The sequence below is a fragment of the Gadus macrocephalus genome, chromosome 9 (genome assembly GCF_031168955.1).
Source record: "Gadus macrocephalus chromosome 9, ASM3116895v1".
Classification (NCBI taxonomy): Eukaryota; Metazoa; Chordata; class Actinopteri; order Gadiformes; family Gadidae; genus Gadus; species Gadus macrocephalus.
In genome coordinates, this window is record NC_082390.1 from 3,138,742 (window position 1) to 3,161,577 (window position 22,836).

General features: G+C 48.8%; 1 protein-coding gene across 6 annotated transcripts in view; it reads right to left on the reverse strand.

Moving 5' to 3' along the window:
- The window catches only part of cep290 (centrosomal protein 290), a 50,717-nt gene that overhangs the window by 8,339 nt on the left and 19,542 nt on the right, over positions 1-22,836 (reverse strand). For all 6 annotated transcript variants that reach the window (XM_060060269.1, XM_060060267.1, XM_060060266.1 and 3 more), the window contains 18 exons: positions 20,541-20,714; positions 19,593-19,704; positions 18,620-18,828; positions 17,710-17,861; positions 17,499-17,610; positions 15,216-15,671; positions 13,524-13,688; positions 12,731-12,844; positions 11,925-12,056; positions 10,803-11,096; positions 9,348-9,455; positions 8,636-8,835; positions 6,181-6,394; positions 5,140-5,277; positions 4,294-4,515; positions 3,060-3,200; positions 2,352-2,494; positions 1,370-1,525 (listed from right to left, as the gene is read on the reverse strand). In XM_060060269.1, coding sequence (XP_059916252.1) covers positions 1,370-1,525; positions 2,352-2,494; positions 3,060-3,200; positions 4,294-4,515; positions 5,140-5,277; positions 6,181-6,394; positions 8,636-8,835; positions 9,348-9,455; positions 10,803-11,096; positions 11,925-12,056; positions 12,731-12,844; positions 13,524-13,688; positions 15,216-15,671; positions 17,499-17,610; positions 17,710-17,861; positions 18,620-18,828; positions 19,593-19,704; positions 20,541-20,714 — 3,242 coding nt within the window. The remainder of the gene's footprint in view (positions 1-1,369; positions 1,526-2,351; positions 2,495-3,059; positions 3,201-4,293; positions 4,516-5,139; positions 5,278-6,180; positions 6,395-8,635; positions 8,836-9,347; positions 9,456-10,802; positions 11,097-11,924; positions 12,057-12,730; positions 12,845-13,523; positions 13,689-15,215; positions 15,672-17,498; positions 17,611-17,709; positions 17,862-18,619; positions 18,829-19,592; positions 19,705-20,540; positions 20,715-22,836) is intronic.

Sequence of the window (22,836 nt, forward strand, 5' to 3'; positions counted from 1 at the left end):
GGCTGTGGGATAGTGCTATGGAGGCATCATAAACATCTATCCGGCTGGTCCGCTGATCCAATATGGCTACCACATGCTTTGAGAGGCATCCCAGTGACTCTTTCGCAAGATCTGCACTAAGGTATAGTGGGTCCCCTGAGGTTCCCATCGGCGATGGAGCTTAGGCACATGTTTCTATTGATCTTTGGCATGACCCTGTTTGATGGATTTATACCATTTCTCGAGCGGTTTCTCAGGAGCCTACTTCAGGGAAATGTACGATTTCCCCAGCTTAACCTTTAATGTTCCTCGGGTCAGGACAGAGTGAGGGATGAGGGGTTTCAGCGTGTCTGAAGACGGAGACTGATATATATATCAGTATATTCTCTATGGACAAATCAGTTCATTTTGAATTGCATAGAACTGGACATTCTGGTTCGTTGTCAATGCACTTGACTTTGAATGTATTATTGCGAGTGTGTTATGGCCTTATTTATGTTGTCTTCGTCTGTAAATTGCTTATTTTTGCTGCCTTCTTTCCCAGGTTGCTCTTGGAAAAGATGTTTAAATCTCAATGAGACTCACAGAAGTCACTGGTGAGGGGGATCTAGAACATTTCTCCATCTCTCTCTCATGGTCGGACTTGAGGTAGACGACCACACGATCCTAGTACCTTTACTATGTTCTTTACTATGTTCTAGCACTCTAATATGCACCAGCACTTTATTGTGCACTGCACTTTAAACGTGTATTAGCACTGTACTTTTGACTGGTAGGTAGGGCAAATTGCACAGCTCATACTTCTTGCACTTTGGTCCCCAGGGTATCTGCAGGTTTCAGCAAGTCAAATTTAAGACTTTTTAAGACCTTTTTAATACCACCTTTAAGGAAATTTAAGACCTAAAACACACGATGGTGGGGGGATCCCGCTGTATTATAACCCAAGCATAGCATGTGTGTCACTCAATGAGACTCATTCACCTACCCATTGTCGCAGACTAGCTAGCAAGCACGCAGATAATCGTTTATATATGCAGCTAGCAAGAAAGAAGCCTCTCTACATGTCTTTCCTGAAAAGTCCCACGAGAAAAATAAAAAAATAAAAAGTCCTGCCCCGACAAATTTAAGACCACCATATGACATTTGTAACGAATTTAAGACTTTCAAAGGTCTTAAATTTAGAAACATGAATTTAAGACTTTTTAAGGATGCGCGGACACCCTGGGTCCCTATCTGGTTACCAGATTTGTACTTTCTTTCTATGTTGGATGTTTTACTGTCTTTATGCATCCTTGTCTCTCTATGTTCCATGCTTGTCTATGCAGCAGTACCCTGTCTCTAAACCAGATTTCTCCCTAGGGAGACGGATGAATGAACTTGACTTTACTACCTGATGCTGAGGATCTGCTTCTCCAGCTCGCTGTTCCTCCTCCTCAGCTCCTCCAGCTCCTTCTCCGTCTCGGCACTCCGCACGCCCACCACGTGGTCGGCGGTCACACCGCGCCCCTTGGCCTTCCTCAGCAGGCCCTTGTTCTCCTGCTCCAGTCTGCGCTCATCAAGCACACGGGAACAAGCTTTACCCCCATGTGCGGGTCGCCATCCGACTGGGTGACCCCCAGGTCGTTCTGCCGGCGATTTGAATTCGCCCGGCAGCAGGGTCCAGAGAGGAGCTGCTTCTGATCCGCTTTTACTGGAGACAATCACCAAGCTGGCTTTTTCCCCTGGCGCGCTATTGGCTGGTTTAATACAACGACGACAGGGAAGTGATGGCAAGCAGCTTTTTGATCCTGGGTCTGTTTGGTTGGAGGACTATCCAATTGCGACATTTGAATCGAGTCATTTGAACTACGCCTGTTGATCAGGCCTCTTACGCTGAAGAAAATGACAGCAGCCTCCCCAGACCAAGCTCAGTCTACGATTGAGCTTGGTCTGGCAATAGCCAGGCTAGGTCGCCATGCTATCTCTGTCACGTTGACTGCTCACTGGGTTCCACCGGTGAGGGACCTGTTTTTGAACCGTGTCATTCCAAGCTAATGTGGGACTTTGTGGGAATATCTGGCGATATCTGACAAATAGGAGAAGGAATCCGATTGTCCGCTGCCTTTCTCTAGAGGCTTTATGTGTCTTTGACTACAGACCGTGAAAAGCGGAATGAGCCGCCAAAGCTGCAAAGTCTGCTGCTCTGTCAACCCCCTGCATGTCTCAAGGCTGAAACCCACCGAAACCATAGCGTGGAGAGCATCTGCCTTCAATCCGCTCTCATGATAATCTATTTAATGTGCCCGCGGTGTGAAGCCAAGGAGCGAGCAGCTTCCGTTGGCGCTCTACGCTTGCGCCCCGACTGTGTTCCGGCCTTCGGGCTTCGCGCTCACCTGGCGTAGAGGTCTTTGAGAGTGCCAAGCTGTCTGGAAAGAGCCTCCACCTCCCCCTCTTTCTCCTTGAGTCCGTTCCGTACTTTCTCCATCCTCGTCTGCCATTTCTTCCCCTCTTCCCAGCGCACGACCTCTTCCTTGGACTGTCGGAGAGAGAGAGAAAAAAACTGAACCTTGATTATCTACGTATACATCGACAAAGGCAAAGAGTTTAAAATGAACCCCAGGGTCAACTTGGGTCTGCCATACAAATTAGGAAGTGGCTGAGATCGTGTCGCAGTAATTGCCCCAAACAGTTTTTAGTGCCTTATTTTGAATGGTTAATCTCAAAGTAAGCGGCATGCGTTTTAGATTCGTGCTGGACTTGCGTCATCATAAATCATCCCATTCCAACAGCGCTAGCTAGAAACACAAGTTGTATAGTCTCGCTATAAAAAATGGACAATGGCTTATTAATGGAAGAATGTGCCTTATACCACCTTGCTGCCATCTTGGTTCCATTTTGGTTCTAAACAGTAGCTGGTTTGGGGGACGTGAACGCGGATTTCATGACTCAGTTTCCCCACCCAGCTTGCATTCGGAGCCAAAATAATAATAATAATAATAATAAATTAAATTTATATAGCGCTTAATATGGTACTCTAAGACGCTTTATAAAATGGCCGCTATAGGAGAATAAGGCCCGTGAGGGGAGGTTTCAGCTTGGACCTTGTTGTCCTCCTTGTTGGTGGTGGTGTTGGCGCTCCTCTCTGGGGACGACGGCCTCTTCTCCAGCTCCAACTCCAACCTCCTGACCTTCCTCTGGAGGTTCTCCACTGTGGAGCCCCGGTCGTCAGCCTCCTGTTGGTTCTGAGGGTTCCATTGCATCAGTCGAAATGGGATTCAGCGTTAAGTTACAAAGTAGTACACCTTATTCTCTGCATGATCATGGAAGATAATAAGGTGTAGTTGATTAATCCCCTTGGGAAAAGTTCAGCCTCTGCATTTGAACCATCCTAGCCCGCTAAGAACAGTGGGCAGCCTCACACACTCGAGTGTCTCGGAACCAGCTCCAGTCTGTAATCCCCTTGCCTTGCTTGTGGGCCATGCCGGAGTGTTACTTCGCATGTTTTGTGGTGTGGGGGGGGGGAAACCAGAGCACCCAGGGAAAAACCGACATGGGCAAAGGGTAAAACATGCAGCTCTACACAGAAAGGCCAGAGTGGAAAGGTTTCCTGATTGGCAAATGCCAGCGTCGAACCCAGAGCCTAGCTGAGGCAACAGTGCTAACCTCTGAGCCACCGTGCCACCAAAGACCTTAGTAGAGGCGTGTATCATCATTTAAGCACAATCATTTAGAAGACGTGTAGAGTTTATAACTATGAGGAAGAATTCCAAATGGGTTTCATGCCCATTTAAGTGCTCCTGTTGTAGACTGTTGTTACAACAACCCCTCTACATTTATAGAACTAATTCGTTAAAAATGATTAATGTGATCTGTGCGCTTGTTTCGTTATTTCCGTGTGTTTTCCAGAGGGGAAACAAAACACATTCAGTGTCCCATAACGGTGGTTTACTTTGGCCTTTCTCTGCTGTTGTTATATCAGAGCTGCTATGTGTGGGAGGCGTGTGCGCGTGCGCGTGCGTACGTGGCTGTGGTGCGTAAGTCAAGTCCATTGTGTTGTTACAGCCCTAACAGCCTGCAGTCAGTCTTACGGTTCTACACGGCCTCATTACTTGACACTCCTCTGCCTCCCATTCAGCCCGCCCTGGTTCAAGGGGAAGGTTACCCTTGAACCAGGCACCTGAAACCCCCACCTGCTCCCCGGGCGCTGCCCTGCGGCGGCCCACTGCTCCGGGTGTTTTGTTGTGCCCCTTGTGTGTTCACCGGAGAACTTCCCCCATAAGGGGACAATAAAGGATAACTTAACCTAAGGGGTGGTTGTTGGATGGTTGGGCGTACCTGTAGCCCGCTGCTCAGCCTCTTGACGCGCTGCCGGAGTTCCTGGAGCTCGTGGTCTCTCTGCTCCTTCTCCCCCTGCAGCCGACCCTGGCTCTTGTGGTTCCGCTGCAGGTCGCCCCTCAGCTCCTCCACCTCCTCCTTCAGGGCCTCTTCGCGGCAGCGGGCCCCCCTGACCGACTCCTTCGCAGACTGCAGCTCCTTGCTCAGCTCCTGCAGCCGCAGCTGAGCGGCAACGCAGACGGAACGATAACTAGATGGGGTTTCCCTCAGCCGATAAAAGGACTCATCATCATATGATGCGTATGTTTTGTGAGCGCATTCCCTTTAAATCAACAGAAGCTAGGCTACTGTGCGAGTCAATGTATGCGGCTGACATGAATCAAATGCTAACCTAGGGAACCGGCTGCACAAACGACACGTTTGGGATTAAACAACTCGTCTGCATCTAGCCGTCAAACGGCAACTTACAGATATCTCTTTAAAAGGCATACAACGCTTTCGTTGCGCCAAGACGTGACATACTGCGCGTCGGCATATTGTTTTCCCGTTGATTTACAGTTGTAGCAAGAGGTTTCCTTCATTGAGGTCTCGGCCTTCTGCATGTCAACCATCCGTCATCGGGATCTTAGCCCGCAGGCGTAACGTAAAGCCCTTCAGACAACACACACCGCTTCTCCAACGTTCATTTTCTTAACACAATGTTTATTTTACCTGTGTCTGAACAAAGGGGAGTAAGACGATAGGTTCACGTCCTTAATAGAGACGCGTTGCGCCGCGGAGCTCCGGGTGCGATGTTCCATATGTCTGTGTGGGGGGGGGGGGGGAGAGGTAGTTCCTCTCGCTCACCTTCAGCTCCTTGGTGTGCTTGTCCACCAGCGTCTGGACGTTGAGGCTCTCCTCTCTCTGCGCCGCGCCCGAGATGATCTGCTGTTCCGCCAGGCCCGTCATCTCCGACCGCAGCTCTAGCAGCGCCTTGCCCAGGGCCTGGTGAGAGGGTGGAGGGTGGAGGTGGAGGGTGGAGGACAGATAGATTCGATCAGTACCCCGCGTTTTACATTCCCTGACCTTTGACCTGATGCAAGGGTGTGGTGATAGACAGGAACAAACAGGAAGAGACAATGGTAACTGCACAGGGGCACGTTTTCTAAATGGTAAATGGACTGCATTTATGAAGCGCTTTTACCCAAAGCCCTTTAACGTTGCCTAACATTCACCCATTCAGGCACACACCGACGACAGCGCCATGCAAGGCGACAGCCAGCTCGTCGGGAGCAGTTAGGGTTAGGTGCCTTGCTCGGGGACACCTCGTCACTCAGCTAGGAGGAGCCGGGGATCGAACTAGCAACCTTGCAGTTGCCAGCCATCCCCGCTCTATTGATTAGTACGCCGCGATTCACATTCCCTTGACCTTTGACCTCAGCGTGACTGAAGGGTGTGGTGTTGAGGCACAGGGGGGAATTTTCTGCCCGCATCCGTTTGCCTTTGCCGCTTTGTTCTGGCGATGTTGGACGCAGTTCTAGGCGATGACACAGTGAATATCAAAAAAAAGGGTATCATCTGAGCTGACGTCACGCACATTCCAAGCTGCCATTTCGTTACTCTTTCTTTTTCTTTCTTTCTTCGTGCTTTTATAATAAATATTGAATAATAACAACCAGTTGCTTGGTTCCAAGGGGAACCAAGAGGGGCGGGCTTGATATTATTTGATGTAACTTCAGATCACACATATTGAACCCTCCTAAAACAGTCAAGACGCCCCAGTGTCCCGGCCCCCCATCTGTTTCTCGTACGATACCGTAACTGTATTAAAAATACGTGCTTAGCTCAGCACTGGGATTACGCTCGTGATCCATTGATCCTACAGTAATGGTGTGGGACAAGGCGAACCTTGAGCTGCTTCTCTTTCTGGGCGAGCTGGGCCTTGAGCCGCTCCACCAGGCTCTTCATGGTGTTGCTGGGCGAGCGGACGTTGGCCTCCTTCTGGGCCTCCAGCTCGCTCTGGAGGTACTGCAGCTGCTTCTCTGTGTGGGCGGCCTGGGCCCTCAGCTCCTCACCGTCCCCGGCCAGCGCCTTCACCCTGCCCGCGTGCTGCTCCTCCAGCCTGGGGAGAAACACATCGTCCGCGCATTCCTGTTAGCCTCAGGCGTCGTACTGCAAGCTTGTTGCGCTACGCTGTTTGCTTTTTGTTGAATTGTGTCTTCTTTTTTTTGTGTTCTTAAAGGGGACATATTATACCACCAGGTGTGAGTGTGATTAGTAGTTGAAAATGGGTCGGCTTAGCTCAGGAGGTAGAGCAGTTGTCTTGTAACCGAAAGGTTGCTAGTTCGATCCCCAGCTCCTCCTAGCCGAGTGTTGATGTGTCCCTGAGCAAGACACTTAACCCTAACTGCTCCCGACGAGCTGGCTGTCGCCTTGCATGGTTGACTCTGCCGTCGGTGTGTCAATGTGTGTATTAACTGATGTAAGTCGCTTTGGATAAAAGCGTCTGCTAAATGCCCTAATTGTAATTGTAATTGTAAAATCTGCGTCTTCTGACATCACTAGTGGCCGTGTCCACCTAGATGTGGGCTGGATAGATTGGTCTACCAGCCTACCCAGTGGACTGAAGCAAACGTTGCTCATCTATCCAGCACACATCTAGGTGGAAACCTGGTGGTGTAATATGTCCCCTTTAATGCGGTTAGCGTATGGTTGAATGGTCTTAGCTGGTTACTTTATTCTGTTAGCGTGTTGTTGAATAGTGTTAGCTGGTTACTTTAGTCAACATTTCTATTTGCTTAAATTTTGAACTTGAAACACAAAACTATTTATGATACTTGACACGTTAATCTCTCAAGCCTTCTGACCCCTTAACCCTGGCAAACTACCCGTTGAGCTAGACATGACTTCAAGTCTTGTTATCACCAATCATTCTGAGCCAGGAGAATTTCCAGGCTAGCTGGATGATATTTGGCAAGGTAAGATCAGGTAAAGAGTATCCGACCAAAGAGGAAACCCATTCCCCCAGGCACAGAACCAAACACAATCAACCAATTACTGCAACCACATTTTCTGATTGGTTCAATGTGACATCCCTGTTTTAGTCGGCTGCCAACACAAATCTGCCATGATGTTGTTGTGAATTATTTGTACGCATAGTACGGTCCATATGGTTTGTTTTTTGTGTCTGGTTACCCTTTCATTTAAAAGTTTTTCTAGAATTTAGATTCAGTGATTGAAGAGAGATAGCCTTGTGAGATTATCCAGGTTTTCAAGTTTGTGTTTGGCAATCAGTTGTGGCCGTGGCTTGGCCGCTATTGTTTTCCCAATGTGGCCACAGTTGTTAAAGAAACTCTAGTAAAAACTAGCGACTCTTGCTCGTTTTTTCTCTCGTCGAATCTGGTCGGAAGTAAAGCAAAACATATCGTTCTCAGGGAGAAAAGCTGTTGAAACGAAGATTGCTACAATTTGAAAAGTTTGGAAAAGGCTTTCAACAGGAATCGAAAACCCAGGCTAATCTGCAGAGAGCCGTACGGGAAATACCTCGATCAGGAATGTCTTACGAGGCGACTGGACAGACCGTGAAACCTAAATCTCAATTTTCAGCGGAATCATAGTATTCACATGATAGTAATTCGATTAGTTTTCAAAAGAAAGCCAACAATCAAAAATTGTCATGAAAGATAAAAATGAAAAAAAATGACATGACGTGTTTACACAGCGCCTTCACGGTTTAACAATCTCACTTCCAAGCACCTATCATAATCCTTCAAAATACCCCGTGTGTGTGTGTGTGTTTGTGCGGATGTGTGTGTGTATGTGTGTGTCCGTGTATGTGTGTGTGCGGATCTGTGTGTGTGTGTGTGTTTGCGTGTGTGTGTGTGTGTGTGTGTGTGCGAGAGTGTTTACGCGGTTGTGTCTGTGTGTCTTATGCGGCAGATAAATAGGTTTTTTGTTCCACTCAATCCAATGCTTGACTTGACAACCCGGTTGGCTATGGCTCCCTGACGATAATCTACTGGAACAGCTGGGAGGGAGCACTGCCCCTTAAGTGGGGTCCAGTCAAGACAAATAACACAGCGACACATCACCAGAGATGGAGCTCTGGCTGTCCCTTCTGTTCGACCCTTGCGTCGTGTTATACATAAACATTGTAATATAACAATTGCAATGCGTTGTTATAATGTAATATAACAACCCTTAACAACCCCAACCCGGTGGTGTAATATGTCACCTTTAAGTTATTTTTATGTTCGTTAACCCTTTGTGAGACCCAAACAGGACGCTTTTCGACTGGGGAACAAAGTGTTTCGGAAGGGTGGACTATGGGCACTACATTAAAAACTAAAAAGCCAGCTCTTACTTTGACACTTCCTCCTGGTGTTTCTTGGCCTGCGTCGCCACGGAAACCCTCTGTCGGTCGGCATCGGCGACGGCCGCCCTCAGCCTCTCGTTGAGGGCGGAGAGGGAGTGGTCCTGCTCCACCACGGTCTGCTCCACCTCCGCCAGCCGCACCAGGTGCTTGGAGGTGGGCACGCTGAGGGACGGCTTCTTCAGCAGGTCCTGGAAGAGGGCAGCTAGCCGCCGTTAGCCGCTAACGCTAAGGTACCGTTCAAACTGAGCGTAGGCAAGGCAAGGCGAGAATAATTTAATTCAATAATAATTCGGGGTGCGACGGTATTTCGTGCCACGAAATATCGCAATATGAAAACGTGACGAAATGTGTTGCTGAGACGAAAAAATGTTTGTCCCCCCCCCCCCCCCCGTACTCATGGATGGAAAGGAAGTAAAGGTGAAAGCACCATCTTTATCCGTTGTATTTGAAAGTAGACGATGCTACAAGGAGACGCTTTCAAATTTATCTGAATTATTTTCACTCTGGTAACAACGTTTTTGGGTGATTGCACATAGCTTGTCAACCCCCTAACTTTGTTGAAAACTAATTTGTCCCCAACAAACAATTCTGGCGGCTGCAGCATTGAATAGGTGTTGCTGACTGGCTGCTAATGTAACCATTGTTAATAAACGGAACAGTTGGATTGCACACAGACACACACACACACACACACACTTACCAGTGTGTTCTGTTTGAAGCGGTCCAGTGAGCTGTCCGAGTAGAGGTCCAGCTTCTGATGCAGAGCCTTCACCTCCTCCTCATGCCTCCTGTTCACCTCCTCCTGCTCCTGGGAGAACAAAACATTCAGAACCAGGGATCAGTATAGTTTAAGCTTTAAGTGCATGGCGAGAAGTACCTTCCTCCATGGTATCCTGTCGGTCTCTGAAGCCATGTTTGTTTCCCAAACTTATTTTGTAGGGACCCATTTTTTTTAATTACAAACCACCATGACCCAATATCAAAAATAGTACAGTACTATGAAAAACATGCTTCTTGTTTAAAGTTTTTTAAATGCTCATGCCAAACAGGTAGGCGTGTGTTTAAGGGCAGCTATTGTTATCAAACAGTCAATCAATCAATCAATTTGAACAGCATTAATCAATTCGTTAACCACATAAGATAAGATAAGATCAAACTTTTTTTAATCCCCCGGGAGATAAATTCGGGTGTTTCAGAAGCAAGAAGTAGAACAGTCAAGAAACTGTAGAGATAGATGCCAAAAGTATTTCTGTAAAAAATATATATAATTGTTATTCTTTTATTATTTTAATATACATTAATTTGGCGACCCAATTAAAATCTTTTTAAGATTAAAATCTTTTTAAGATTTTAATTGACCCAGTCTTTGGGATAGACTGCTCTAAAGGATATCTGAGGAGACCTGACACAATGAACGGGGAGATCACAGGACAACAACAAGGACTTTGTTACGGGATCCGTCCAGCCGTCTGTCTTCTGTATCGACTTTCTGTTTTGACTCCCAAATTCGTTTTTGAGAGAGAAACAGTAGAAACGTCCCCTTGCTGTACATAGGCCCTGACAAGTTACTTCTGAGCATCACTTTTCGAACAGACATCACTGAACATCAACTCAATTCTCACTCAAAAAAGCTTCTCCATCCACGCATCCCTCTTCTCCTCTGCCTGAACACGACACAGCCTGTAAACACGTCCCCCCGACACCGCAGTGAGCCCCCCGCTCTCTCTCGTAATCACCCCCGTCATGGTTCATTTGATTCCCTACCCTCAGGCTGGAGACTAAGGCCCAATCCCATGTCTACCCCTTACCCCTCCCCCTTGTTTTGAAGGGGTAAGGGGAAGGGGGGAGGGGTAAGGGGAAGGGGGAAGGGGTAGAAATGGGATTGGGCCTAAGAGTCCCTTTTTTTTTAAGTCCAGTAGGACAAAGAACTCTTTTATTCATAGCGCAATACGTTTGTTCAATTTGCACAATTCTTTGTATTTGAATCTGATGACTAGATAAGTGTGACCGTTTTTTAACTTATATTAGCCTGTGTCTATCTCTTTGTTGTGTGTCCTTGTGTATCACGTGCTATTCATGTCCACCACCTGACTGCAAGACAAGCTTCCCTTTAAGGACGATGAACGTTAAACCGAACCGCTCTGAGCCCGCTCACCCGTCTGGCTCGGGCCAGCAGCTCCTGGTACTTCTTCACCACCTCCTCCTTCTGCTTCAGCCGCCCCTGCAGGCTCCCGATGGTGTGGTGCGCCACCTGGAGGGCCGGCTGGCTCTCCGCACCGCCCTCCTCCTCCCCCGCCGCCGCCGCCGTCGCCGCCCGGCCCAGGTCGGCCAGCAGCCTCTCCCGGCCGGCCGTGGCGGGGAGGCGGAGCCTGAGCTCGTTGATGACCCGGTCCCTGGAGAGCACGTTCTGCTGGGCGCTGCGCAGTGCCTCCTCGCTCCCCTTGGACCTCTAGGGGCAGCCGGAGGGGAGACACGCCGCGACGCGGGGTTAGACACGCGGCCCGGGGTGAATACTGGATCCTGATTGGTCGCAAGTGTTCCGATCAAGGACGTGAGTTGGGTTTCGCTAACGGGCACCCAGCCTTTTAACAGCTCCGAAATCAATCAATGCGTTACACATCCAACGTTAAACATAAGAAATGGTTGAATAGAACATCGAACAGGGTGGCAGGGCGGTCTAGCAAATGCTCCAACCTATCCTTTATTAAAGCACCTATTTTAACCAAAATGGCGGCGTTCAGACGCATATTGCAAAAAATATATATTTTTATGTTTGACTCCCAGCTGAGGTGTTCTGGGTTCTTAGCTCTAATGGTTATCGAATAATCACGAGGTTGTGATGGTATGAGTACTAGTCCTGGTACTGGTAGTGGCTAGCCTTGCTATTACCAGACCAAGCTCAATCGTAGATTGCATTGCACGTTGGTCTGGGGAGGCTGCTGTCATTTCCTTCAGCACGAGAGGCGTGATCAACGGGCCTAATTCAAACGACTCTGTACGCGATTGGCTGCTTGCCGTCGCTTCCCTGTCGTCATTGTGTTAAACCAGCCAATAGCGCGCCAGGGGGGAAAGCCAGCCTGTGGATTGGCTCCCTCAAAAACGTATCGGAAGCAGAAAGAAATGCATTGCCCTTCTCCCGACGCTTCTGCAGGGCGAACTCAAATCGCCGGCAGAGCGGGCTGGGGGTACCCGGTCTAGGTAGTGGGGGTACCCGGTCTAGGTAGTGGGGGTACCCGGTCTAGGTAGTGGGGGTACCCGGTCTAGGTAGTGGGGGTACCTCCTCCAGAGCTCTGCACGAGGCCTGCGTCTCCAGGATGGTGCGGCCGTGCTCCCCCAGTTTCCTCAGGGCGAACTCCAGCTGCCGAGCCACCGGCCAGCTGGGGTCTGGTAGCAAGTCCTGCTGCTCAGCCTGTATAACCACCGTGCGCACGCACACGCACACGCACACACACACACACACACACACACACACACACACACACACACACACGCACACACACACACACACACACACACACACACACAAACTTTCAGAAATACCACATGACACTTGCTGCTAGTGCGCTTAAATAATATACAGAAAACTCTCCCCCTATCCTCCATTAAAGCACCTACCTGAACCAAAATGGCGGCGATAAAATGCATATTGCATCAAAAAAATAATCTGAAAAGCCTAACATCTTTCATTTCACAATAATTCTTCAACCAGGAACATGATCTTGGCGTGGAAACATGCGGTTGGCAACTGATATGATCATGGAGGAATAATTTACATTAAAAGTTCTTCACGCTTCCACCCGCGACGTGTCAGAAAAGTGATCTCTTAACCGACCAGCGTGCGCGATGTGTTCCAACAGGCGCCCCTCCTTGCTTCCACCAGCGACAGTGGGGCCAAACTGGGGCCGATGATGCATTATTTATATAAATAACACGCCAAAACAACTGCGTGTGCTATCGGGCCATCAACACGTGTTCTCACGTGTTCCTTGCGTGCGTTCATCGGGAGCGCTGAGCAACCGATACGACGCTAGATCCATCGTCGACAAAAACAATAACAATAAGGACACAGAGGGGCGTCCGCACCTGTTGGGAGGCTCCCGGGACCACCTGCTGCTGCTGCCGCGTCTCGAAGGCGTCCAGCCGGCGCTCCAGGTCCACCTCCCGCTGCTCCCAAGAAACCTGCCGCTCTTCCCAGAGCTGGGGGGGCGAGCACACACCGCCTCTCTTTATAACGGGAGTTACGAGGCGTCGTTCCACGCCGTGTTCCACTTTTATTTAACGATATGGATTCTTCCTGAGCAAGCTCGGAAACCCCAAACCACGCAGCATGCTTCTGTGGGTTTCATGAACACCCGCGGTTCCTGGGACCCCCCCTGCCGAGCTGGGAGACACCGGGCTGCCATCGCACAGGGAAAAAGCTTCCTCTATCGTAGGAGATCAAAGCGGGGCTTTGTCTGAATGCTTCACGCTCTATTGAATATTTTTTACATTCCCTTGTAAAAGTGGAGCCGGTCATATTTCATTAGTCATTTCAATTGGGACTACTCCGGTTATAACATGACAAAATATTTGAGGGAGAGGAATATGCTGGCTGAATTCTTCTGAGGAGTGTGTTTTGCACACACATAGTCGTCAGCATCGGTATGTGTACTCAGTCAAACCACATGCCTACTCCTAGACATATGGTTTGACTCCCAGCCGAAATGTGCTCGGGTCAATCCCCGTGTCCACAGCCTTGAGCGAGGCTGAGCAAGCAACCCTAGCCCCCGTCTGCTTATGAAAGACAGACCGTTGGGACAAAAGCACGGTGATTGTGTGCGCGTGCGTGTGCGTGCGTGTGCCTGTGTGTGTGTGTGTGTGGATGTGCGTGTCTCACCGTGCGCTCCGTCACCAGCTCCTCCTCCAGGGCACGCAGGGCGCGCTCGCGGCCCTCTCCCAGGCCCTTCAGGTAGAGGATCTCCTCCCTCTGCGTCTCCAGCTCCCTGCCGCGGCGCATGTCCTGCAGGCGCACCTCCTCCGCCCGCCGGTGCCACTCCATCACCTGGAGGCAGAGAGACGGACACGGGGTGGATGGAGGGAGGGATGGCGATAGATGGATGGATGGATGGCTGGCAATAGATGGATGGACACGGATAGAAGGATAGAGATGGAAAGATTGATAGAGTGCAGAATTGGACGATAGAGATGGATAGATGTATCTGGATGGACGCATAGAGAAAGATAGAGGGATATGGATTGAAGGATAAAGAGATGGTACCGATATATGGATAGATAAGGATAGATGTATAGAGAAAGATGGATAAGGATAGATGTGTAGATAGATCATTTGATATGGAAGACGGATAGAGAGACGGTACAGATGTATCAATAGAGAGATGGATCGATTTGGATAGATGTATAGAGATAGAGCGTTGCATTATGGATAAAAGGATAGACAGATGGTACAGATAGATGTATAGAGATGGATCGTTGCATTATGGATAAAAGGATAGACAGATGGTACAGATAGATGTATAGAGATAGATCGTTGCATTATGGATAAAAGGATAGACAGATGGTACAGATAGATGTATAGAGATAGATGTATGGATATGGATAGAAGGATAGAGAGTCGATACAGATAGATCGATAGCAAGACAGAGAGATGGTAACGGAGATTAACCGAGATTTAAAACACTTAGACTAATTCAAGAGAGAGAGTGCAAAAGAAATCGAGGGGTCCGGAGCAAGAATTGACAAAAGACTTTATCGTGCAGAAAAACAACATCGACAACAGCCTGAGTAAGTTTGCAAAGTCACTGGCTGGACTTCGGTCCCAGCCCTCCTTTATACACATACAGGAACTTCGAAATCCAATGGAGGTTCCCTTTGTCCCTAATGAGGTTTTCCGCCTTGTCTCTTCATCTCAGCATGTTATCAACCGTGCCCCGGTCTGAGGTACGCAGGGATTAGGCTTGTCAGTCAAAATGACCCACGCCTGAAAGGTGGAGGTCAACATGACTTGACCCTGCAGTTCCCAGGGCATTTCTGCGTACCTACCATCTGGTGTGAAACCTGACTCAGGCGTCATGTGTTTTCCACTATTTAAATTATTAAGCCTATTAATAATCATGGTTTACTATAGAATATACTCACTAATTTCTACCACAATGGTACAGATAGGTCAATAGAGAGATTGATGAGATGAGATGAGAGATATGGATAAATGTATAGAGAGATAAATGTATAGAGATAGATAGATGGATATGGATAAATGTATAGAGAGAGATAAATGTATAGAGATAGATAGATGGATATGGATAAATGTATAGAGATAGATAGATGGATATGGATAAATGTATAGAGAGAGATAGATGGATATGGATAAATGTATAGAGAGAGATAGATGGATATGGATAAATGTATAGAGAGAGATAGATGGATATGGATAGAAGGGTAGAGACAGATCGATAGAGACGGATAGCAAGAGAGAGGGAGAGGTCACAGATAGAGCGAGCGACGTGAGAGCCCCCCCCCACGCCGTCGCCTCTCCCCCTCCCCCCTCTCTCCCTCTCTCCCCTCTCCCCACCTTCCGCGCTCCCTTGGCGTCCCCCAGCGCGGCGACCAGCTCCTCCAGACCGGCCAGCTTCCCCTCCAGCTCCTCCGCCCGGCCCTCCGCCCTCCTCCGCTGCTCCCGCGCCTCCCCCCTCTCCCGCTGCGCCGCGGCGCGCTCCCCCTGCAGCTCCGCCAGCGCCAGGGAGAGCTGCTCCTGCCGCGCCAGGGGCAGCGCGCCGGCGCACTGCCGCCGCAGCGCGTGCACCGTCTGCCGCAGGTGGCGGGCGCGGCCGCGGCCGTCCTGCCGGGCCAGGTAGAGGGCGCGCTGGCCGGCGTCCAGGCGCTGCTCGGCCCGGAGCTGGTAGGCCTCCAGGGCGCGCAGGCGGGCCGTCAGGGCCTCCGCGCGGCCCAGGGCCGCCGCCTCGCTGAGCTGCAGCGACACCACCTGCTGGTGGAGCCGGCCCAGGAGGGCCTTCTCGTCCGACTGGGACTGCGGGGGGGGGGGGGGGGGGTGGGGGGGGGGCAGAGAGGGGGAGGGGGGGGTCGTAGGGAGATCTAGACCCTTAATCTGTGTTTTCAGGTTGAATGCACCTATCAAGTGTCTCTCTCCCATTCCGATGTTATATTCTCCCGGCAAAGCTCAAAAAATCATAAAAGAAACGATAAAGAACAAAAGTCAATAACGATATAAATAATGGACGTGATTAATTGACTGCTCTTCAAAAGAATCCTAAAAGAAAACGATAAAAAAAAAAAAACAATAACGATATAAATAATTGCCGTGATTAATTGACTGCTGTTCAGCGTGTTCTATTTGTCCTGTGTTCCATTTTCACGCACGTACCGACACTAAAGAGTTGGCGGGCGCGCCGATTCCAAAACGCCGGGACGCGCGGTCGGACCGTCATCTGGCACTCATTTCACCCACTCCACAAACACCACAATCAGGCGCTGAACATCAGAGGCTTCCGCCACGGACGGGCTGCTGCTCAGGTTTTATTTGAGTGTGTGTTTGCTCCCTCTCACTGTGCTCCTAATAGTCTCCCGCCAGCACACTAAGGGCGCCGTTAAAAGAAAAACGTTTCTGGGAGAACATCAGCTCCAGACCGCCCCAGACCGGCGATAAAGCACATAAAGCTCCAGCATTTAAGGCGAGTCAGGGGCCTCGTTGTATTCGATGTGGAATGTGATTCTGACCCCGTGACCCCCTGTCAGGGGTCATTTCCTGACTCCTGGATGACCCCTGTCAGCCGGAGAAAGCGTTTTTTTATGCATTTGTTTAGGTCACAGATTACAGTATTACAGATTACAACAGTAAATTCCGCCAGTTAAATTCAACCGGTGTAGTTTACTTATTATCCCCAACTGCCACCATTAGCATTGATTACACCGGTTAACGCCTGTAATTATTGTGTAATTTTTCAGCAGTTATTTTGTAATTAGTAGCTAAATAATAAGTTGTTTTGTGGTGCACCCTGTAATGATTATTGAGTGACGTCTGAAAGTAAGAGTAAGCACTTATGCTGTCACGTTTGAATCTTGAACAACCGGTCCCAGTTTCGGAACCATTTGCGTTCGCGGAGCCAATTCATTTAGTAAACAAAAGAAAGAAAAAAAATCTTCATCTGTTGTCGCTTATTTCTGTCAACTCTTACATAACGCTTTTAAAACGGTTGCATTAAAGAGAAAATCCCGCTTGCGGCGGTTCTGTTCAAATGAATATCAGCACGGCTGTGATTATCTCCAGTGCCCAGCACTTCAGTTCGACCGAATCACAGCTGTGCTGATACTCAGTAGAACAGCACTCCGTCTGGTATGATATCGCTTAACAAGCCTACATTTGATAGCCTTGACAGCGAAGGACTGTTGGCCACCCTGGCTGCGTGACTGGGAGGCCTGTTGCTCGTGGTTAATGAACCAGCGGGTTGCCCCGCCAATGACTCCGTTTGATGCAGAGAGACGCTGCCATCCTACCGCCAATCATCCATCGGTTTCATGTCTCCAAAAAAAGGACAGCTGCCATGTGCTTCAATGCAACGTGTGCAAACGATTGCCTTCCACACACGCACACCGTGCGGTACCAGGTGTTTTGCGGATCGCTACTAGGCGTTCCGCAGAGCACTGCTATGCGTTCTGAGGAGCGGAACTAGGTGTACGTTTTTCCTTTGCGGTAGGTGGCAAACGAGCTACTTTTTTTCTACATTGCAGACAAAAATAAATGAATGGATGCCATGGATTTTGGCCTCCTCACGTAGCGTAACATCTGCCGATTGGGGGATCGTCTGTGCACACAGAGCTCCTCGGGTTATCTCCTCACCTGAAGGTCCAGAACCTGCCTCCTGAAGGACTCGGTCTCCTTATCCCTGGACTGCTGCCGGGCCTCCATCACAGACACCTGCATCTTGGCCACGTCAGACACCTCTCGGAGCCTGCGGAGAGAACCCGAGTCCCTCATCACAACTGGGTTTGTGGAGGGGGCAATACAAGCCCACACGACTGGGACTAGCGGCCGGCGTGCGGTGGTTCACCTCGAGGCCTCCACGCGGAGCTCCGCCTCCGCCTTCTCCAGCTCTGCCACGCGGGCGCGGTCGGCGTCGCTGGTGGCCCGGCTCACGCTGTCCGCCAGCTGGTCCCTGAGCTCCCGCTCCACGCGCTGGGCCTCCAGGTGCAGCTTGGTCAGCTGCGGGACGGACGGACAGGGGACGGGCAGGGGACGGGCGGAGGGTCACGGAGCCAAACAAGGCTTTCTTAAATGTGTTTTTTTTTCCTGCTCTACTGATGTGTCATCCTCCCGAAAGGGTGTCTTAAAATTACACTTTTATTAATAATGGAGACATAATTACTATGTTCAAGAAGACATTCTAAGGCGTTTAAAAATAAATAGGATTTTGTTTCACTGGCTTTTGAAGCAAGATCCCTTCACCCATTTCTGTTCGTTAATGATTCATAACATCGAAGTATCTACGTTTCTAAAATATTTACTCAACTCGACCAAAATAGCCGACCAAAATAGCCTGAATTGGAGATGTTTGCCTGGTAACCTTGACTATAATGACTTGAATGTTAAAACTTCAAGGTCAAACAAGACCAGCACTGTAGCTATGGAACCCTGAGCATAAACAACCACACCAAAGTCTCAGTGTGTGAGAGAGCAATCATCATCCAAGAGCTTTCTTTGGCCTTGGGTCAAAGTGACAGGCAGGAGGGGGGGGGCGAGAGAGAGAGAGAGAGAGAGAGAGAGAGAGAGAGAGAGAACGTGAGAGAGAGAGAGAGAGAGAGAGAGAGAGAGTGCGTGAGAGAGAGAGAGAGAGAGAAAGAGAGAAAGAGAGAGAGAGAGAGAGAGAGAGAGAGAGAGAGAGAGAGAGAGAGAGAGAGAGAGCGAGAGCGAGAGAGAGAGAGAGAGAGAGATGACGTGGGCAAGAGCGAGAGAGAGTTTACCTCTGCAAACTTGGCCTCCAGCTCTGCGTTGCGCTCTTCTGCGTGCCGGAGGGAGTTCCTGGCGTGCTCGCACATCTTGTGCGCGTGCTCGGCCCTCTGCCGCTCATTCAGCTCCTTCATCTCCAGCGTGGTGATGCGTCTGGATGCGGACGCCGTCTCGCGGTTGGCCAGTGCTTTGCTCACCTTGTCCACGCCCCTGACGTCACCTGCTGCTTTCCACCAAGAGTGAAGAGGAATGCATAAATAAAAGAAGGCATTTTTTGAAGAAATTTCAACACCCCCCCCCCCACCGCAGAACGTCGGAAGATGAATGCCGCTGGAAGGCGCGTCGAAAGTATGCTTCTCTTGGCTTGGACGACTCTTTTTCCCTCGCGCTCACGTTGCGATTTATCGTAAGGGCTGTTATTGCGAGCATATCCCACCCTGGAGCCAGAGTTGAACCAGGGCGCAGCATCAACACAACCTGAGCTGGATGAGCGTACATTTTGTACCCGATACATTATCATTGCAATAAGACAGTGTCAACCCACCTATTTTTAGAATAGATAACAATAGACATTAATAATAGCACGGGAAAAAAATGATCAAACAGTTTACCGGCCGAACGGTCTTGGCTCTCATTGCCATACCATTTACCTGATCACAGCCCATAAAGCTCACAGTTTATAACTCCATGACACATCATGAATTCCTTTAAAGATAACCACTCCAGCGTCCTAGTCACAACTGAGCCGCCTGAAGGCCTGAACAGCTGGTGACCCGCACACAGACTCCCTTCTCTGTAACTCATGCCCTGCAAGACTTGGCCAGCGCTTGGAACCATAATAAAATATCGAACGCATTAAAATATTTTTCTAGGATGGAGTTATCGACGAGTCCCACGCCTGGATGTGATGATTGGAGGTGGCGTTCGGTCAAAGCGATAAAAGCGGTCGATGAGGCCGTCTCGCACGGCCCTTGGCGGTCTGCTTACCCACGATGCTGCAGTGTTCCCAGGCCTGCTCCAGGGTGTTGAGCTTCTCCTTGGCGCTCTCCAGCTCCGTCACCAGCTCAGAGATCTGCTCCCGGAGCGAGGCGTTCTCCTGCTGCGTGGAGGCATCGCGCTGCACGTTACTATCAATGCTTTCTTTTTGTTTCACCTTTATTTTTACCAGGTAAAAGTCTCATTGAGATTAAGGCCCAATCCCATTTCTACCCCTTACACCTCCCCCCTTCCCCTTACCCCTTCAAAACAAGGAGGGGTAAGAGGAAGGGGTAAGGGGTAGAAATGGGATCGGGCCTAAGATCTATTTTTTCAAGAGAGACCTGGCAAAGTGGGCAGCGTGGAACAGACGATACATACATGTTTCATGCAAACAAAAACGCACAATTTTCACACAAATTAAAGACCGTTTTGGGAATTCAAGTGAGGAATTAATCACAGGTACAACGTCCAATATTTCCACAAAATAAGTCCCCAAGTAATAAGCCAAAGGCATCAAGTAAGATCAGTTCTGATAGTTTTAAGTCTTTCTGGAGGTTGTTCCAAGCAGATGGGGAGACATACTTAAAATGTTTTTTTCCCAGCTCAGTACGAGCACACGGAACTTGGGAAAATGCACAGGGTTGACCTAGAACACAGCCCCCCCCCCCCCCCCCCCCGCCGAGAAGCCCCCATCCCGTTCAGTGCTCTTCCACCTCACTGCGTCCCTCTTTCAACCCACTTTCGTTTTCTGTCCCGTCTCCCTGTCCGTCCTGAACAATCAGAAACCCCGCTGGCACAGAGAAAAGCCCCCCTCTCTCTCCAGCCGGATTAATTCAAGTTTCGATTGTAGTGCCGTTGTCGGTGTTGCTGTTGTCCCTTTCCCGGACAAAGAGTTTGAAAAAGGAAACAGATGCTCCCAAAAACGAGAAATCTTTGAAACGGAACGTGCGAGAGTACCTCCAGATGTTCCAGACTGGAAGTCCTCTGCACCATGTGGTTGTCTCTCTGCAGCGTGTCTCTGTATTTGACGGTTAACTCCGTGTACTGCTTGTTGGCCCGGTCGAGGTCGGAGGACGGAATGCTCTCATCCAAAGCCTTCTGCAGGGCCGTGATCCTGTACGCTGCCATTTCCTGGAAACAACAGGGAAAGACCGATGTTTCAACTCGGCCATGCATTCAATCCCTGTAAATGCTTTGTGGTAGGGTTGGGCCCAATCCCATTTCTACCCCTCACCCCTTCCCCTTCCCCCTCCCCCCCCTAAGGGGTAAGGGGTAGAAATGGGATTGGGCCTTAGGCTGGTAGGGTTAGGGTGTCACTGCTTTGACTCCGAATGCAGACCATCCTCCTGGTTTGAAGTGTTGTTTGGGGAATACCCTAAAGCAAAGCAGTGTTGCTGCTGTATACTGTTAACCTGTGTTCCAATGAACTGTTGTGTCTTTCATGTACTGGAGTGCTTTACATGTTTGTGTGTTTTAAATTGAGGCCTTCTGGTGTTTTTAATGTACTGTTGTCTTTCATTCTAAGCAGTTGTGTTTTTGATGTAAATCTGATGTAGATTTAGATGTACGGCTGTTTTCAATGCCCTGCTGTTTTTTTTAAACAAAACTCCTGGGTTCTGCGGTTGCCTTGTCCAGACCTCTGTAGCATGAGACTTTCTCCATCTCAACAAGACACACCTGTTTGAATACAAAGGCTATTACCGCTCTCTTTCTTGCATGTGTTCCCAGGGCCGACGCTGGCCGTTTCGGTGCCCTAGGCGCCTCGACATTAAATTATGTGTGTGTGTGTGTGTGTGGGGGGGGGGGGGGGGGGGGGGGCACCGGCCCTGAGTGATAGGTTATACAATTAAGAAAAAAACAACGGTGGGCCTCTTCAATCCGTGTATGGTTCGTTCTTTGAATATTCCGATTTAAAACAAAATCAGAAAAACCAAATAACAGAGTAGTTTTTTGGTTTTTCTGATTTGGTTTTGAAACGGAAAAAGGGCAAAAGAAATAAACAAATAAACGGCATTTTTCTGTTTTTTAAATCAAAACGGGAATATTGAATAATCCATTTGCTTGTTTTGTTTCTGTGATATTTAGATAAAACCACAATGCCGGGAAAAGGGAACGTGGTTTTAAAAAAATACATATAAAGACGTTTCAAACTTTCCATTGAGTCTCGCATTCTACAATGGCCAGCTTTATTGTTTTCCGTGCATGGGAGCCGGCGACTTAGTCTGCGAGTGGACGATATGACCGTGGAGAATTTTTTTTTTTTTCTTTGGCTCAAAACAAAGAAGCAGTAGCCTGACTGCTATGTTCAAATGACATTTGTTCAAAGCAGTCTAAACGACTGCTTAGATTTTAATTGCACTATAGGCTCTTTTTTTGTATCTTCCTGTTTTGATCAGTATATGCCAATGTTGTTATCAATAAAAAATCATTTGCACAAGGCAAGCCGATGCACTTCACCATGTTGATAAGAGAATTAAAACGAGAAGAATTAATGGGACAAAGAAATCAAGGGATATCTAGCATAGAAAACGAATTTGCGATTAATCGCGATTAATGTGAGTTAACTATGACATTAATGCGATTAATCACGATTAAATATTTTAATCGCTTGACAGCTCTAATTCAAATACATCTCAATGACAAGTAGCCTACATAGGCTATTGTACAATAGGCTACATAGAAGAAGAAAGAAACTAGATTTCTTCTTCGAAGGTTGTGCTCCACACAGAACCTCCTCACCGTCATAACGGAGCACTTCGGTGCACCAGATTGCTTTAGAGCGCTACTGATCTCGTAGCGCTCTAAAGCGCTACGAGATCTTTCCATTGTCAAATAGTTCACGAATAAAATCCCCATATAGTTCAAGTGCGGCCATAACTAAGGCTAAATATAATTGGACAGTCTATTCCTGGTTTAGGTGGTAGGCTCTTTTTTCTTCGCTCGCTGCGTTCTGCCTTCTGGTGTAGCCTACAAATGTATCTAGGCTATTTTTGTTTTTCTGTTTTGGGTTTAAAAAACACAAACACAAATGAAATGCCGTTTATTTGTTTATTCCTTTTGCCCTTTTTCAGGTACTTGGTGCCCTACGCACTCTGCATACTCTGCGCATAGGGAACGGCGGGTCTGTCTGTTCCCTCTCCTGTCCATAAAAGGGGCCCAAATATATCCTTTTCATCCTATATTGTTCCTTTCATCCTTTCATCATGTCATGGACGGTTGTGAAATGATTCTCCCATGAAACTAAATTCCCAGA